Source organism: Fibroporia radiculosa (assembly GCF_000313525.1).
Source record: "Fibroporia radiculosa TFFH 294 genomic supercontigs, scaffold8194, whole genome shotgun sequence".
NCBI lineage: Eukaryota > Fungi > Basidiomycota > Agaricomycetes > Polyporales > Fibroporiaceae > Fibroporia > Fibroporia radiculosa.
In genome coordinates, this window is record NW_012133454.1 from 1 (window position 1) to 15,083 (window position 15,083).

Consider the following 15,083-nt stretch of genomic DNA (forward strand, 5'->3'; position numbering starts at 1 on the left):
GAGCATCAGTCAGCCTAGGTGTTAGGTGTACTACCAGTAGTACCCGGGGGCCTGGTCCCACATGTATAAATACCAGAGCAATACAGCGTAGTACGGCAGTCTGATCTTACTTCAGTCTACCTAGCTACTTCACTCTAACTCACTCTCTGAGCTAACCGCTCTCAAGTCACAAGCTACACTTTAAGCTCACACTTGCAATTACCAGTATCACAAGTGAGTACTGGGATTAGGGTTTGGAGTTGAGTCAAGGGCTATACCTTGACAACAAGTAACAGATAATAGATATGAAACACTTGATGGTGATGAAACATCAAGTGATGGGATCAGTTGTATAGTACAGGGTCAACGACAAATAGTTAGGAAAGAAAAGAAACCCCCCCCTCCAAGCTGTAACAGGAGGAGCAGCTGTAAGTTCCATAATTGCACTACTGTTGTGATTGCATTACTGGTGCAATGATAACAGATGGGTGGTCTAAAAACTTCATCAATCATATCAAATGGGCATTGTTTTGTAGTTATATATTGCCATGCAAAAAAAACTCTGTTATGCTGATGTCCATGAATGGAGGTTCTGCAGCTGACATCTGAGACCCCATATCCTGCCGCATATCCAAATTCGGGCTTCACAAATTTTATGGTGCATCGTGGAAACATCGATGCCGTTAAGCTATGGACTTACTTGGCTCACAGTTGAGTTGTGTTGACGTTCTAGGGCATTGGTCGTGTTTGCGGAAGCTCTCGCTTGAATATGAGCAGCTGGGTTCTTTCGACTTTGACCCGCACCACACCCACCCGAAAGGAGTAGAAGGAATTCGCGAATCATGCCCTCCGCGCGGGCCGCTTGCGGATCATGTAGACGATGTCAAAGAAGTCTATGGTGACGATGTCGATCTGAGCCTGGAAGCAATAGGCGACAAGTCTAACTTCTTACTACAAACCTGGGAAGCCTGCAATGCGCCGCGACTTTCATCCTTGATGCGTAAGTTTGCAGATGCATGCCCAACTCTGGAGATTGAATGGTACAATTGCCCCACGCAATGGTCATGGACGGTGCACCGAAAGAAGAATAGTAGCAAGGTCCGCATGGTTGAAAGTAAGTTCATGTCACCTAAGCTCCCATTTGTGTACATGATGCATTTGTGTACATGATGGTTGTGCAAGAGTTGGAATATGAGAAAACACAGCGTTTGCGAAGAATTAGGATATGACTGATAATTAGTTATATTCCAGCCTGCGATGGGGCCATCCGAAGGACGTTTATCTGTCATAAATTAATTGTCTAATACACCGTTATGATACACCTAATATTCTAGTCAGTCCACTTCCAAACCGATCCATGCTCAGATTTCGCCGACTCGGGTCGTCTGTCCCGTCGTGGTTGCGGGGTACGGATTCTCGACGACTTGGTTGCCAGACTCAAGCGGAGCTGTGCTAGCTGCTGGAGCACTCGGTTGTTGTGTCGAGCCGGGGCTTCCAGCCATCATATCTTTCGCCTTCTCAATGTGGGGCTGTACAGCACTTTGCGCCGATGCGAGGTACTCTTTGCCTGTTTGGAAGGCACTCGAAGCCGTAGACTGAACGGTGGAAGACACATTCCCCATTGTTGACGTATCTGACGATTGCGGATTATTGAACAATGACTGCAACAGCGTACGAGTCAGACATTGGTACAATAAGTATATCATAGATTAGGTACCTGTGCACTCTGGTAAGCATTATTTGCCATATTCTTAGCTTGCTCAACAGCGCTGGCAGCAGTTGCTTTGGCGTTCTCGACGTCGAACATGCCCTGCGAGGTAGCCTGGGTTGTCTTCTCGCTCACAGCGCGTCCAGCCTCCAGTTGGTTCACTGCGGAGATTACTTGAGGTTCGTGACGCTGTGATAGATAGATGCCCCCGTCAATAGGACGCTTCACGCACAGACGTCGAAAGTACAAACTTGAGCTTCGTCGGCAGCCTGTCCTGCGGCAGCTTGTATCTGTGCCGCATTCTGACCAATCTCCCTGGAGAGCTTGTTGGTGGAAGCCTCTGCCTGTGCCCAAGCTACGGAGGTATCAAAGCGCGCGTCACTCCTGAAAATCTGTTACATCCACATACTCCGTGCATACGTTTGGTCGTGGTGACTTACTGGCCGGCTGGAACAGTGGGAGGAGCGGGAGAATCGACTCGAGTAGACATCGTTACGGTAGGATGATCCAAGTGAATGAGATACAGTGATTGAAGTTGATGGTGAAGGAAGAGAGGACGTTTCTAGTGAAGCTGGGATTGAGGGCCATCTTATATAGACGTCTGTGGGGCGTTGGTGCGACGCGTAGTGACTGGATGGATAATCCCAAGCGCTCGCCGCACGACGTCATCGCACTCCGTCGCGTCGCGATCACCTGTCTATGACGTCACGCGCGTGTGCTCAACTAGGAAAGGGCTCTGAGATCATTGGGAGATTGTCCGAAGTGAATGTCCGAGTATGATACACTCTACTCTAATTCCAGCAAATAGACTTAGCAAGACGAGCACAAGGGCACGAGCCGTGGGTATGACAATATGGTATCATGGATGAAAACGAACGTGCGGGAACAGACTATTGCAGACAAACCACAAAGCATAGCAAGAAAATAACGATCAAATACGAAGCTACGGCCAGAAAGAGAGACGCGGAATTTTGTTAAGGAGAGAGAACATAAAAGGGGGAAGAATCAGTAATGACCAACGCGGACCACACTCAGCTTCATCGGTTGTGCTGCACCTGCCCTCGTCGCTCATCATCCTCGAACGACCCCAACCGCAGAAACCTTGCCAGCACTTCCTCCGAACTGCGCTTGAACACATCCACACCTCTCGCAGGATCCCACACCCGTCCCCCCTTCTGTCCAGGCCCTGTCACTGGAGTGCTCTCCGGCGTGAGACGAGGCGGAGTCGCCACCGGGCCTTGGGTGGACGGCGATGACGTGAATGCGGTGTCATTCGACGATGTACGCACAAGAGGCGACGCGAACGGCGAAGGGGACGAGAGTCTCGCTAATCTCGGCGACGGCGTCGCGTATGGCGGTGTTGCAGCCCGCCCGACAACCGGCGATGCTGGTTTACTTGGTGGCGTCGCAAGCGGGCTACCACTTCTGCCTGTTGCGGAGAATTGTTGTTGATGTGCAGCCGACAGCCTACGTGGACTCGAAATCTGTGGAGGCGAGGGCACTTTAGACGGGATCGAGAGACGAGGGGGGGTAGGACTCTTCGTTGGGCTCGCGACCCTAGGTGGCGACGGTCCCTTGGGCGGACTCGCTCCCTTCGGAGACGAAGGCGCCTTGGGCGGACTCTTCGGTGGCGAGTATGTTCTCGGGGATCCAAGCGTCTGAGGCGAGCGCAAGCCAGTCGGTGAGCCCATGGACGGGAACGGCATCGTATGCCTGAGTGCATGACTAACGACAGGTGTTACCGAGCCCATCTGGTCTGCGTCCGTCCTGAACTCGCGCACCGGGGGTGGAGGAAGCAACAAACTCGGTTTAATCGGACTGGACGCCGCGTCTTGCTTCGATCTGGGTGCGCCGCCCCCAGGTGGCTTGCCATCCTTCGCCTTCTGCGGTGCACTATCCTCAGGCGCTGCAATTTTCACTTGCACGCCTTGGCTCCGTGTCTCCACCGGAATCGTCTGCACACCGCGGGTGCGGTACTTCTTCCCCTTGCCTGATGGAGTCGCAGATGCAGAGCTGCCCGCTCGCGATCGCTTCGACGAGCTCGCACTCCCGCCTGCGCTCCCTGCCCTCTCTTTACCCTTGTTACCTTCACCCTGTTTGCCATCTGCATCCTGTTTACCACCTTCCTCCCAGTCATCATTGTCCTCGCTCTCCTCTTCATCGTCACCATCCATGCTGCTCGCGTCCTGCTTCGCCTGCACCACGCGCTCCCGCTCCTTCTCCCAGCGTCTCCAGCCATCGTCGTCGCTCCACTGCATGCGCCGCTGCGGCGACGTTACGCCTGCATGGGGATAGTGCGGATGGAACTGGTTTGGTCTCACGAGGCGCGACGCGTATTTCTGAATGCTGGGCACCGAGTCCCACGCGTTAGCATATGCAAGCTGGTTCGGGAGCCCGACAGGCGGAGGTAGTGTCTGTACATGCAGCACTGGTGATGATGCCGGGGGCTCCTCTGGAAGCGGCGGAGGCGGCAGCTCCTCCTCAATATACCTCACGACTGGAGGCGGGGAGTCCGTCGCTGGGAACACACGCTTTGGGAAGCGACGCGGTTTCTCCTCCCACGGGAAGACAGCCTGTACCTTGGCCCTATCCGGGACAGGCGCCGCCGGCGGTGAACCAGGCATGTTGGGCTGCGCATGGCCGATGACACTAGCGTAATGACCCTGACGCAGCAACTGCTCTGGAATGTGTGCAGGTGGTGGAGGATGGAAAAATGCGTCCGAGTGGGGTGCCGGGACATATGGTTGTGATGATGGATAGAACTGATGCGCCGCGTCGTGCTGCTGCGACGGCTTCTGATCCCAGACATTGGGAAAGTAAGTATCATCGGGAAAGGCGTTGACAGCTGGAGGATTGTTCGGAGGAGGCTCAATGGCGGGGTTCCAGGAAAGTTTCGGGGGCGACGACGGGCGAGGAGGCGAGTGGTGATGCTGGTGCTGGTGCTGGTGCTGGTGCTGGTGTTGGTGCTGATGGTGCTGGTGTTGATGCTGGTGTTGATGATGCTGATGATGTTGCTGAGGAGAGTGCTGCCGTGGAGGAGAATGCCGGTGGAAAGGCGGTGGCTGCGACTGCTGGTCTTCGCGGCCGCGGTCGTCAGAACTCTCACCATTATATGGCCGAGGCAGCGGAGGTTCCAAGCGGCGATAGTGGTGGTGACGATGCTCACCATGCCCTTCTTGGGGTCGGTGCTGACCATGATCATGCTGTTGCTGAGACGCATGCTGCTGTTGCACGGGTGAACCTGGCGGATGTGAGTCGTAGGACTGTCGTCCGGGTTGACTACGCTGTGTTTTTGTATGCGGTTCGCGTCGCTCTTGAGCGGATTGGCCCTGTTGGGGCGGGAGTGATGCATGATGCTGCCATCCGGAATGAGGGGGCTCTCTGGGTGGATGAGATTCATGGCGCTGCCAGTCAATATGTGGTGGTCCACCAGACGGATGAAATTCACGGCTCTGCTCGCTACCACGAGCCGATTCATCACCAAAATGGGACCCGTGGTGCTGCCGGTCGACATGCAAATGATCACCGTCAGGATGAGATTCGCGGCTTTGTTCGACAATGCGAGAATGTTCACTGTTAGGATGAGGTATAGGGCGCTGCCAGTCAGCATGAGAATGATTACCACCAGGATGAGAGTCGTGGGTCCGCCAGCCGGCACGAGAATAATCCTCGTCAGGATGAGATTCTTGCCTCTGCCAGCTCGCATGAGAATGATCACCGTCAGGATAGGACACCTCATGCTGCCGGCTAGTATGAGGGCTACCACTAGACGGGTGAGTCCCGTCGCGGTATTGACCAGATTGGTCATGTCGATAATCTGACTGACCTTGAGGCGGAGGATAAAAGGGAGTAGGAGGCAACGACAATCCGTGGAGATATGGCGCAGAGGGAACCTCATTTGGACCAGGCGTAGGAAGTGTCTCCAGCCATAGTCCCTCTCCGCCTCCCACATGTAGTGGCTTGTATTCCTCCTGTCTGGGTGTCAAGTCCCGATCCCCACCTTCTGCCTGATCTGAAGCCTCTTCATCCTGTACATGCTCGGGTTCTGGCTCGCACCTGGGACGCATGAGGTCTACTCGTCCTTCCAGTGGCATTGAGCGGTACTCGCCCTCCCGCGGCCGCTCCTCCGCATCAGACCTCGAGCCACCGAGATTGCTCATCCCCTCAATGGCAACCCGGCGCAAATCCTCCAACCCCAGCACGCTCCCAGGCGGCGGCGCGGCTCCGCTTTCGTGGACTCGGGACATTTCAGCGCCCAGCTCGGTGCCACCATCCCATACCGAAGCATACCGTTGGATCTCAAAGTCGGCACGCGCACTTGGCAGATCGGAGCGATAGTACTTGTCGTATACTTCATACCAGCGATCAACCAGAGAATCAAAGTCGTACGCTCGCTGGCGCTGCTGCTCCGGTAAGGCGCCCGGATCTGGTCCTTGTGCGGTTTTTACACCAGGTGCACGATAGGGTATAGAGGACCATGGCTTATGTGGGCCAATGAAGTGAATAGCTTTTATCTGGGAGCCAAACCGTTCATACGCCGGGGCGTATCTATAGTTCCAGATATCAACGTTAGCGTCAGCAGATGATCAGGTGGCAGAGGCCGTTCGATTAGTGGCACTCACGTGTACGCGGCGGTAGGGGTGGTGTTGTAGGTGAAACTGAGACGATGCCAATCTCCGCCCCTCCATTCATTCAAGATTCCCTGGTCGCCGCCATCCCAGCTACCCTTGGTTTTGAGGAGTTGCATGAGATCGCTAAACTTGTCCTGTCCGGGACTAACGACGAGCACTCCAGAATTAAATATGTCCGGCCATCCGACGTCCGGTACTGCTGCAAACTCGTGCGGAATAGTGAAGAGGTGTGATAGCGGTCTAATCGGGAGGACATCGGCATCGAGGAATATTAGCTTTGAATATCGAGTGAGGCGAAATATGTGTAATTTTGTAAGGACATGGTTGAGATCCGGACGACCTGTGATATGGGAGGCGAGTAGTTAAGCAGGGTTAGAAGTCACCGAATATAGAGGAAGGGGGTCGAGTAACCGTAAGCGTAAGATAGGTCACCATTTGGGAGGGTTGTTCACTGTGACACTACTGAGGATAGTGACGCGTGTGCGTTTGCATATCCACCGTAGAGCCACGCGACCCGCACAACCAAGGCCCACGGAACGACAGAAGGCGAGAGTGGCGGCGCTATGGCGGCTGTACCTGCAAATTTCAAGAGCGTGTACTCACCAAGTAGCTGCAAACCCTTGTCATCATGCTGCTCGATGAGCTCTACACCAATTACGGTGTCATATGCTCTTCGGAGGAGTTTGATGGTGGAGACATCGACGGACTCGGGAGTGACGAGGCACACGGACTGAAAGTCAACCTCTGGGGGAGAGGGAGGAGAGGGATGGACATCCCTGAGGGCAGCGGCGAGGGCGAGTGCGCCGGGGAGATAATGGTCGGAGGTGACTAGGGATACAAAGGCATAAGGAATGGGCATTGTGCGACCCAGCGCAGGGGAGGGGGCGTCGGGGACGCGTCGCGAGTCGGCGACCAGTTGGAAAGGTATGCGGGCGTCTAGAGAGCAGAGAAATACAATCGAATCAAACCGGCGGACCGGCTCGCCGCGGATCTCCGGATCCAGCATCTTCCCCGCTCTGACGTCCTCCTTACGTTCAGGTCAGGCGCCGATAGTCTCTTTCCCCCAACGCTGGCCGCACCCCGAGTCGCTGCCCACCGCCGAGTACTCAACGACGACGACGACGACAACATCAACTGCGTTTGGCAGCCGCACTCGCCCTCTCATGGGTCCAATGTGGTTCGCTGTCTGTTTGCCGTGTTCGAGCTCGAAGACGTAAAAACGGTCGGGAAATAGACTGGCTACAATCAGCCGCCGTATCAGCATCGATTTACATCTCTGTGGCCAGATATGGGCTCGGTTGCGACGCCTTCGCGGGTGGGGAAAGACACCCAACAATGTCAGATGTACGCACCGGGCGGTATTGGAAGTCGATGGACGCATTTGTGCAGTTCCGTGACGTTTGCCGCTCTGTTGTTCTTGGTAGAAGCCTTGGGGAGGAGGCGACAATTGCGACTGTATTGTGTGGGATGGTGTTTCTACCGGTGAATGGAGGACGAGCCATTGCAATTTACAAAGTGGGAGAAAAGCTTCCGTTGGACAAGTCTGGTCACGGTGGATGCGGTCGGAGGTCCGTCGGATGGCCTCCACGAAGCACACTGAACGAGACCCCGCATTGGGAGACCAGCGATCATGTTTGTTTGCATCATGGCCGCACTGAGCTCTGCAGGCGGCGGCGGCGGCGGCGGCAGGTCGTCTGCATCCACGGCGAGCAGGCTCTGTCGACTCTGTCCCGCAGCGACGCGATGCAAACCCGACGCATCAATTCTGTCGCGGGCACGTGCCAGGCCGAAATGACGACTGGTGGCGGCGAGCGACCTCGGTCCTCTCAAGGCGGCCGACACACCCAACGTCGTGCGCATCCTCCCAGCGCTGCTCGTCCGCCATGCTCTCCCGCTAGCCCTGCAAAGCCGCCCCCATGATCCTTCGTTTTACCGCTTTGCCGTCTGGCCTCAGACATGCCCTTCTTGCCCCGTCTCCGGCTCGCACTGCCTCCCGTCACAGCAGCACCTATGCTTCCCTCTTCACCCGTCCTTCCTCCAGACCATTTTCATCACAATTCTTTACTCGCACCGCTGCTCCTCGCCCACCTTTCAGCCGAAACCTTCTATGGATAGTTCCCCTCGTAGGCGGCTTCGCTCTCTACGTTGCCCCACAGCCCCGCTCCCTTCTTCCTAGTGTCTTCTCCTCGCCTACTCTCATCCCATATCCCGCCCTGTCATCTTCTCACGCTGAGCCAACAATTTTCTCTCCAGCAGAGCCGGCAGACACCCGCATTCTGGGCAGCATAATATTCTTTGTGCGGGACCGCATCTGGGAGCCCATCCTCACTGCGAAACGATTTGCATATTTGGTCTTCTTATTCCTACCGGTTCTTCTAACCTCCCCCATGCTGGTTATTGGCCGCCCACTCGAGAAGTTGCATGGCGATAGATGGGGCGCCGTATGGTGGTATGGATACCTTACCAGTCAGATGCAGCGCGCTGGTCCTACGTTCGTCAAGGTGAGTATTTCTGTTGGAATGTCTGATTTACTCCAATCTTCTCCTTCTTTGTTCCAATTTTATAGCTAATGGGGTAGCTCTAGCTTGCTCAATGGGCTGCTTCTCGCGCCGACCTATTCCCCGTCTTGTTATGTGAGCGCCTTGGCGCCCTCCATTCGCGCGGAAAGGCGCATCCGCTCTCGTACACCAAGCATGTCATCGAGAAAATTTTCCAGCGTCCCTTCAACGAGGTGTTTGAGGAGTTCGATGAGACGCCAATCGGTACTGGTGCCATTGCTCAGGTCTGTCGTAATTTTATTCTGACAGTCTTGTCCTCATATTGCCGTAGGTGTACAAAGGTACGCTGAGAAAGGACTTGATTCCGCCTTCGCATCTCACGCCGAAGCGATCACGCAAAAATGTGTTACCCACTGCGCTTGTCAATGAGCCCCCACCATCCGTCCCGACAGCGGCTGTCGCTATCAAGATCCTCCACCCGGATGTGTCTAAGCTCATTGCGCGCGACCTCGCGATCATGGACTTCTTTGCGCGAGCACTTACGTTATTCCCTGGCGTACAGTGGCTTTCTCTACCTGAAGAGGTCGCCGTATTCGGCCGTATGATGCAACAGCAACTTGATCTTAGAGTTGAGGCAGCTAACTTGGAGGTATTTGAAAAGAATTTCTCCGGACGAAAGCTTCCAGTGACTTTCCCAAGACCATTGACGGTATGGACGAGTAAAGAGGTTTTGGTGGAAGAATACCAGAATGCACTATCATTGGAACTCTTCTTGAAGAACGGAGGAGGACCGTATGACGACCTGCTCGCAGAAGTTGGTCTAGACACGTTTTTGGTGAGGATGTGCTCAGAAACATATACGTGAAATAGTCTAAACAATCGCTCAGAATATGTTATTATTAGACAACTTTGTCCACTCGGATTTGCACCCAGGTAATATCATGATCAAGTTCACGAAGCCAACTGCACTATCGATTCGAAACACTGCGTCTGCCGTGCTCCATTCGCGCGGACCTACCGATCCCGAGCCGCTTCCCGCAGAAGACGCGTGCTCAGATCGCATAGTCAACCACTTGCGCACTCTCACAGACGACCCGGGCACGTGGCGGGCAGAGCTCCAGTCGCTGCACGCCTCCGGCTACGTCCCCGAAGTCGTCTTTGTCGACGCTGGGCTCGTGACGACGCTCGACGAACACAACCGCACGAACTTCCTCGACCTCTTCCGCGCCGTCGCTGAGTTTGACGGGTACCGCGCAGGCACGCTCATGGTCGAGCGTTGCCGCACGCCCGAGCTCGCGATCGACCCAGAGACGTTCGCGCTGCGGATGCAGCACATCGTGCTCAACGTGAAGCGCAAGACGTTCTCGCTCGGGCAGATCAAGATCTCGGACATCCTCACCGCGGTGCTCAAGGCCGTGCGGCAGCACCACGTTAAGATGGAGGCGGACTTTGTGAACACGGTCATCTCAATCCTGCTCCTGGAGGGCATTGGACGGCAGCTAGACCCGGGGCTGGACCTGTTCAAGAGCGCGCTGCCGATCCTGAGGCAGCTGGGCAGGCAGATGTCGACCCAGGAGACGATGACGCAGCTGCCGTCGGGCAATATCGGCGCGTTCCTGAAAGTGTGGGTATACATGGAGGCGCGCGAGCTGGCATCCGCTGCGATTATTGACGCGGACCAGCTTGTCAAGTATGACTGGTGAGTGTTTCCGATGTCTAGCAGGAATGGATACTCACGCTGCTGGATTCGTCTAGGCTAACGCCTGGCATATAGACCTATCTGCTTAGCAAGTACTGTACTGTATAGCATACAATGACCATAGGCCGCAATGAGATTAGAACTACCACTTTGTATTTGTCCACATTTTCCGCTGCCCGGCTCGTGACAAGGTATGAGCACCTATTGATTCATGTGTCGTCGGCATCGCCATACGATCGGGATCCAGAGACCCTGCAGTTATCGAGGGGCGCATTAGTATCACTCGAGGTGCTGTCTATAATTCCGCACTTAATTCCTGTCCATAGAGGACGTCCTTACACACAAACCTGTAAATACACTATCAATACTTCTACTTCCTCACTGTTCCATTCTGAAGTAACGTGCATGACCATCTAATTCTTGGCTGGCGTCGGCGTAACCACGTCAACCCAGCCTCGCTCGTACTGGTTGGCGGGCTTGATAGCCACGCCCAACCGCTGAGCGGCGACCAAGGGCCACTGGGGCGTGCGAATAAGCTCTCTTGCTAGGAAAACAACGTCTGTCTTGCCATCCTGTAGGTAGGATTCGGCCTGGTGGGGGTCTGTGATGAGGCCCACCGTTCCTATTGGCATGTCCGGGTGCGCCTTCTTCAATGCCTCGGCGAACGGTACCTGGGGCGCACAATATGCAACATCAATCGGCAGGTCGACGCAAGGTCATAATTGATCGTACCTGGTACCCCGGTACCGCATTGATCTGCTGCTTTGCCCAGAGCCCGCCCGAGCTCACGTCGACGAGGTCGACGCCGATCTTTTTCATTTCCTCAACGTACAGTGTCGTCTGCTCGATGCCCCACTGCTTCCACTCGCCGTCCGCGCCGCGCTCGGGGCCCTCCGCCCAGTCCGATGCGCTGACGCGCACGAAGAGCGGCTTGTCCCACGCAGCGCGGACGCGCGAGATGAGGCGGAGCGGCCAGCGGAGACGGTTCTCGAGCGGCTGTCCGCCGTACGCATCTGTGCGCTCATTGCAGAGCGGCGAGACGAATTGGTGCATCAGGTACCCGTGCGCGCTATGGATTTCGATGAAGTCGACTAGCCGACGTGAGGTGGATCAGGGAGGGTGGTGGGCGTGGGTGAATGGAGTGGACGTACATCCGACGGCCTTGCATCGCTCGACGGCCGTGAGCCAGGCATCCTCAACATAGGCTATGTGGGCCTCGTCCATAGCCTTGGGCGGAGGGTAGTCCGGAAAAAACGGTATGGTGCTGGAAGAGTACACTGCAGGTATCGTTAGGAGACGTTGCGGCGGCAAGGTTATGGCGTGCCTTCGCCTATCCATCCGCCCTCTTCCTTTGGTGCAATCCATGACGTTGCCTTGTGTGTCTTGGCTGGATCCGAGTGGACCCACGGAGCGTATGTCGAGGCCTTCCTTCCCGCGTGAGCGAGCTGGACGCCGATGAGGGTCCCGTGAGCATGCGCAAAATTGACGATGCGTTTTAGCGGGGTAATTTGGCTGTCAGTCCAGAGCCCCTACGAAAGAATATCAACGGTCAAATGGTGGGCGCTAGTATATAGTCACTTACCGCGTCTTGGGGCGATATGCGCCCTTCCGGTACTACTGCAGTGGCTTCCATGCAGATTGCCCCCACTCCTCGTGTCGCAAGACCCTGGTATAGTATGAGAGCGTGATTAAGGCATTTTAAACGGGCGAAACAAGTATCAGCGTACACCGATGTGAACAAAGTGCCAGTCGGTGGCGTGGCCATTGTCCGAGCTGTATTGACACATCGGTGACTATGGAGATTTAGGATCAATAGATTCTTTCCTTCATAGCACAAGCAATACTGACTACGAAGATACGGTTTTTGAACGTCATGCCTCTTAAGGTTAGCGGCTGGAAGAGGATGGGCAGTTTGATATTCTGAGGGTATACGTCCTGAATTGCGGGATGTATGTTAGGGAGTAAAGTAAAGAGCGATCAAAGTCCCGTACGTCCGGATAAGCGGAGCCTATGGCAGGCTCGTTGAGGGCGTAGAACTGGTCTGCTCCGAGGACCGTTTTGTAGTGTGCAGACATGATTGTTGAATTATACCCTGGTTAAACAATCAGAAATTTCGTGGGGAGGGAAAGGATGGAGGGGAAGAGACGAGAGCATGCACGGTCGGAGGTGGGAAGAGAGGGAAATGTGATATTTTGTAGAGTTGCTTACTGTGCAAGTCCAGTAGGCGCCCAAAATGATAGCAATGGCGCCCGAGATCAGATCCATCGACAGTGGTTTATCCTGACGTCACATCCTCTCTCGTCTGCTCAGCGACGATGCCCAATCACGTTCACCCCGTCTTCGTCAAACACATCCAAGAGGTAGAGCCCAGCGCATCCGTCTCTCTCTCCAAGTGCCCCCCAATCCTATCTTCATCCGGGGCAGGCTACATCGGCAAGATAGGCTCTCCCACCGAAGAAGAACAGTATGTCGGCGAGGCAGAATCCCTCAAGGCTATGAACATTGCAGCACCAGGTCTCGCTCCTCGGCTCATCGCCTGCAGCGTAATTGACAAGCAATTCGCGGAGCTAGACAGCGAGATCGGGAGGCCATACTTCCTCTCAGAGTATAAAGATATGGGCTCTCTCTCCGATAGCTCTGCCAAGATCCTCGGAAAGAGACTTGCAACCGAAATACACACATATAAGAGCACCATGGGATTTGGATTCCAGGTTCCTACATTCTGCGGCAACACAAAGCAGCAGAATGGTTGGTTCAGCTCTTGGGAGGAATGCTACGACGCGCTCATTGGAGGCCTCTTGGATGCCCTCAGGAAGAAAGGAGGCTACGAGAGTCTCTTCAAGCAGGGTGAGGAAGTCAGGAAGCGGTGCGCGATCACCTAGTGGATATAGAGCAGTCATTCATGACCATTATATGTGTAGCGTGATTCCTGCACTGCTAGGATCCCTCGTCATTCAGCCAGTCCTTCTGCACGGCGATCTATGGGTGCGTGAATCAAATCCAAATAGCAAAACCGACGGGGCACCTTATCTTGATCGCAGAGTGGAAATACGGGGACAGATAGAAAAACCGGTCAACCGGTCATATTTGACCCTTCGTCATATTTCGGACACAACGAAGCAGAGTCAGTGGCTCACTACGTAACGTCTCACGGACTTACTTGATCTGACCCCAAATATATGTTCAGCCTAGCAATGGCACGAATTTTTGGAGGCATCTCCGCTGCATTCTTCGAAGCGTATCACGAAAACCTTCCAAAATCAGATCCAGAGGATCAGTATGAGCTTCGAGGAGACTTGTATGAACTGTATCACTACTTGAATCATACTGTCCTTTTCGGTGTACGTGTGTTCACCGCATTCATCATTGAAACGTACTGATGCATTCATCGGAAGGGAACATATGCCAGAAGTGCAAGACAGAAGATGGACAGACTTCTAAGGGCAATTCCTTGATGTTCTAAATAAGGATGGGATATCTGACCTTGCTGTGTTCCAACTATGATCAAACAGTGCATGTACGATGCGTAGCTAATGAGGACTAATGATTGACGTATCCCGATCAGCACATGGCAAGAGGCGACTCACAATAAACGCCTTCAAGAGGTTTGAATATGATGAACGCGATAGTACTTCAATTCTTGGCCCACAAGTATCACGAATGATGGCGGCTCTCCTTTGCTACACTCTGCAAAGGCGAAGTCACCGCTGAGAATGCGCACAGCACTACTGTCTCTATTTATTTGACCAGAAGAGAGACCCAAGGATGAGAGGTGTCGAGTGATGTGTGGACGTTCTAGTTGATCTGGAGCGTACCGTTCCAGCATGCGAAGGAGCGCACATTGCAAAACGGGAAGAAGTCTGCGAATAAGGTGCAAGGCCTGACCACATTCTACACCGGTCCGGAGGGGGGCGTAAGCATTCCAAGAATATTAAATCCTATTCAAATCATACTATGTTAGGTTAGGAAATTGCACAATGCAAGCTGCAGTACGGATAGACGCATCGAACGCATTTCGCGCGTTTCCTACCACGGCCCTGGAAGTAGTCTACGGGTAGCAGAAACTCATCAGAATTGTAGGCCGCGATCTCTCTCGCAAGGAGCTGAAGCACGATGTCGCGCAGACAGCGATTTACTTGCGATAAGACAAATAGGATCGTGTTCTGTGACGGCACATTTTCTTGGGCCCGGGGACCGAGGATTTTGAGGATCGCGAGAATGTTTTCGGTAGATAGACTGTCAATGTATCTGCTATAAATGCATCCAAAATAGAGAAATGTCAGCTCTTTTTCCTGGTAGAGCAAGCGTTTCTGGGACCCTGCACATCATGGGCATAGCAAGAAAATGTGCGTGATTCTTGACGCGTGTATCACACCTGTGACCGATCGTGTACGCCGGATGTTACACTTGCCACGAGCGGAAGTCACATTGCTTTGTCAGCGTCTAAGCTGTTTGAGCTGCAGCTGTAAACTCACGACAGCGTCGCCGACTCGGAGGCGTCCTCTCACTGCAGCCATCACGCAACTTGGTCTTGCTCCGCTCTCACGACGCCTCTTTCCTGTCCTGAG

The 15,083-nt window shown here is 54.2% G+C and overlaps 6 protein-coding genes across 6 annotated transcripts; 2 read left to right on the plus strand and 4 right to left on the minus strand.

The window, feature by feature from the left end:
- Nucleotides 1-1,340: 1,340 nt before the first annotated feature.
- Nucleotides 1,341-2,177, minus strand: FIBRA_06615 (uncharacterized protein; the record flags this gene model as incomplete). Its single annotated transcript, XM_012328328.1, has 4 exons — nucleotides 1,341-1,640; nucleotides 1,697-1,876; nucleotides 1,939-2,071; nucleotides 2,128-2,177. The coding sequence occupies 4 exons, from the start codon at nucleotides 2,175-2,177 to the stop codon at nucleotides 1,341-1,343; spliced, it is 663 nt and encodes a 220-aa protein (XP_012183718.1).
- A 547-nt stretch (nucleotides 2,178-2,724) lies between these two features.
- On the minus strand, nucleotides 2,725-8,178 carry FIBRA_06616 (uncharacterized protein; the record flags this gene model as incomplete). Its single annotated transcript, XM_012328329.1, has 6 exons — nucleotides 2,725-6,235; nucleotides 6,310-6,658; nucleotides 6,922-7,345; nucleotides 7,415-7,553; nucleotides 7,671-7,771; nucleotides 7,831-8,178. The coding sequence occupies 6 exons, from the start codon at nucleotides 8,176-8,178 to the stop codon at nucleotides 2,725-2,727; spliced, it is 4,872 nt and encodes a 1,623-aa protein (XP_012183719.1).
- A 56-nt stretch (nucleotides 8,179-8,234) lies between these two features.
- Nucleotides 8,235-10,590, plus strand: FIBRA_06617 (uncharacterized protein; the record flags this gene model as incomplete). The annotated part of the gene is made up of 5 exons (XM_012328330.1): nucleotides 8,235-8,819; nucleotides 8,903-9,100; nucleotides 9,148-9,651; nucleotides 9,704-10,515; nucleotides 10,572-10,590. The coding sequence occupies 5 exons, from the start codon at nucleotides 8,235-8,237 to the stop codon at nucleotides 10,588-10,590; spliced, it is 2,118 nt and encodes a 705-aa protein (XP_012183720.1).
- Nucleotides 10,591-10,928: 338 nt separating this feature from the next.
- Nucleotides 10,929-11,739, minus strand: FIBRA_06618 (uncharacterized protein; the record flags this gene model as incomplete). The annotated part of the gene is made up of 3 exons (XM_012328331.1): nucleotides 10,929-11,186; nucleotides 11,248-11,606; nucleotides 11,667-11,739. 3 exons carry the CDS (start codon nucleotides 11,737-11,739, stop codon nucleotides 10,929-10,931), a joined length of 690 nt encoding a protein of 229 aa, XP_012183721.1.
- An 89-nt stretch (nucleotides 11,740-11,828) lies between these two features.
- Nucleotides 11,829-12,590, minus strand: FIBRA_06619 (uncharacterized protein; the record flags this gene model as incomplete). The annotated part of the gene is made up of 5 exons (XM_012328332.1): nucleotides 11,829-12,044; nucleotides 12,098-12,181; nucleotides 12,243-12,308; nucleotides 12,364-12,450; nucleotides 12,507-12,590. 5 exons carry the CDS (start codon nucleotides 12,588-12,590, stop codon nucleotides 11,829-11,831), a joined length of 537 nt encoding a protein of 178 aa, XP_012183722.1.
- A 240-nt stretch (nucleotides 12,591-12,830) lies between these two features.
- FIBRA_06620 (uncharacterized protein) lies at nucleotides 12,831-13,970 on the plus strand (the record flags this gene model as incomplete). The annotated part of the gene is made up of 5 exons (XM_012328333.1): nucleotides 12,831-13,381; nucleotides 13,437-13,500; nucleotides 13,557-13,639; nucleotides 13,703-13,856; nucleotides 13,911-13,970. The coding sequence occupies 5 exons, from the start codon at nucleotides 12,831-12,833 to the stop codon at nucleotides 13,968-13,970; spliced, it is 912 nt and encodes a 303-aa protein (XP_012183723.1).
- Between the last annotated feature and the right edge of the window lie 1,113 nt (nucleotides 13,971-15,083).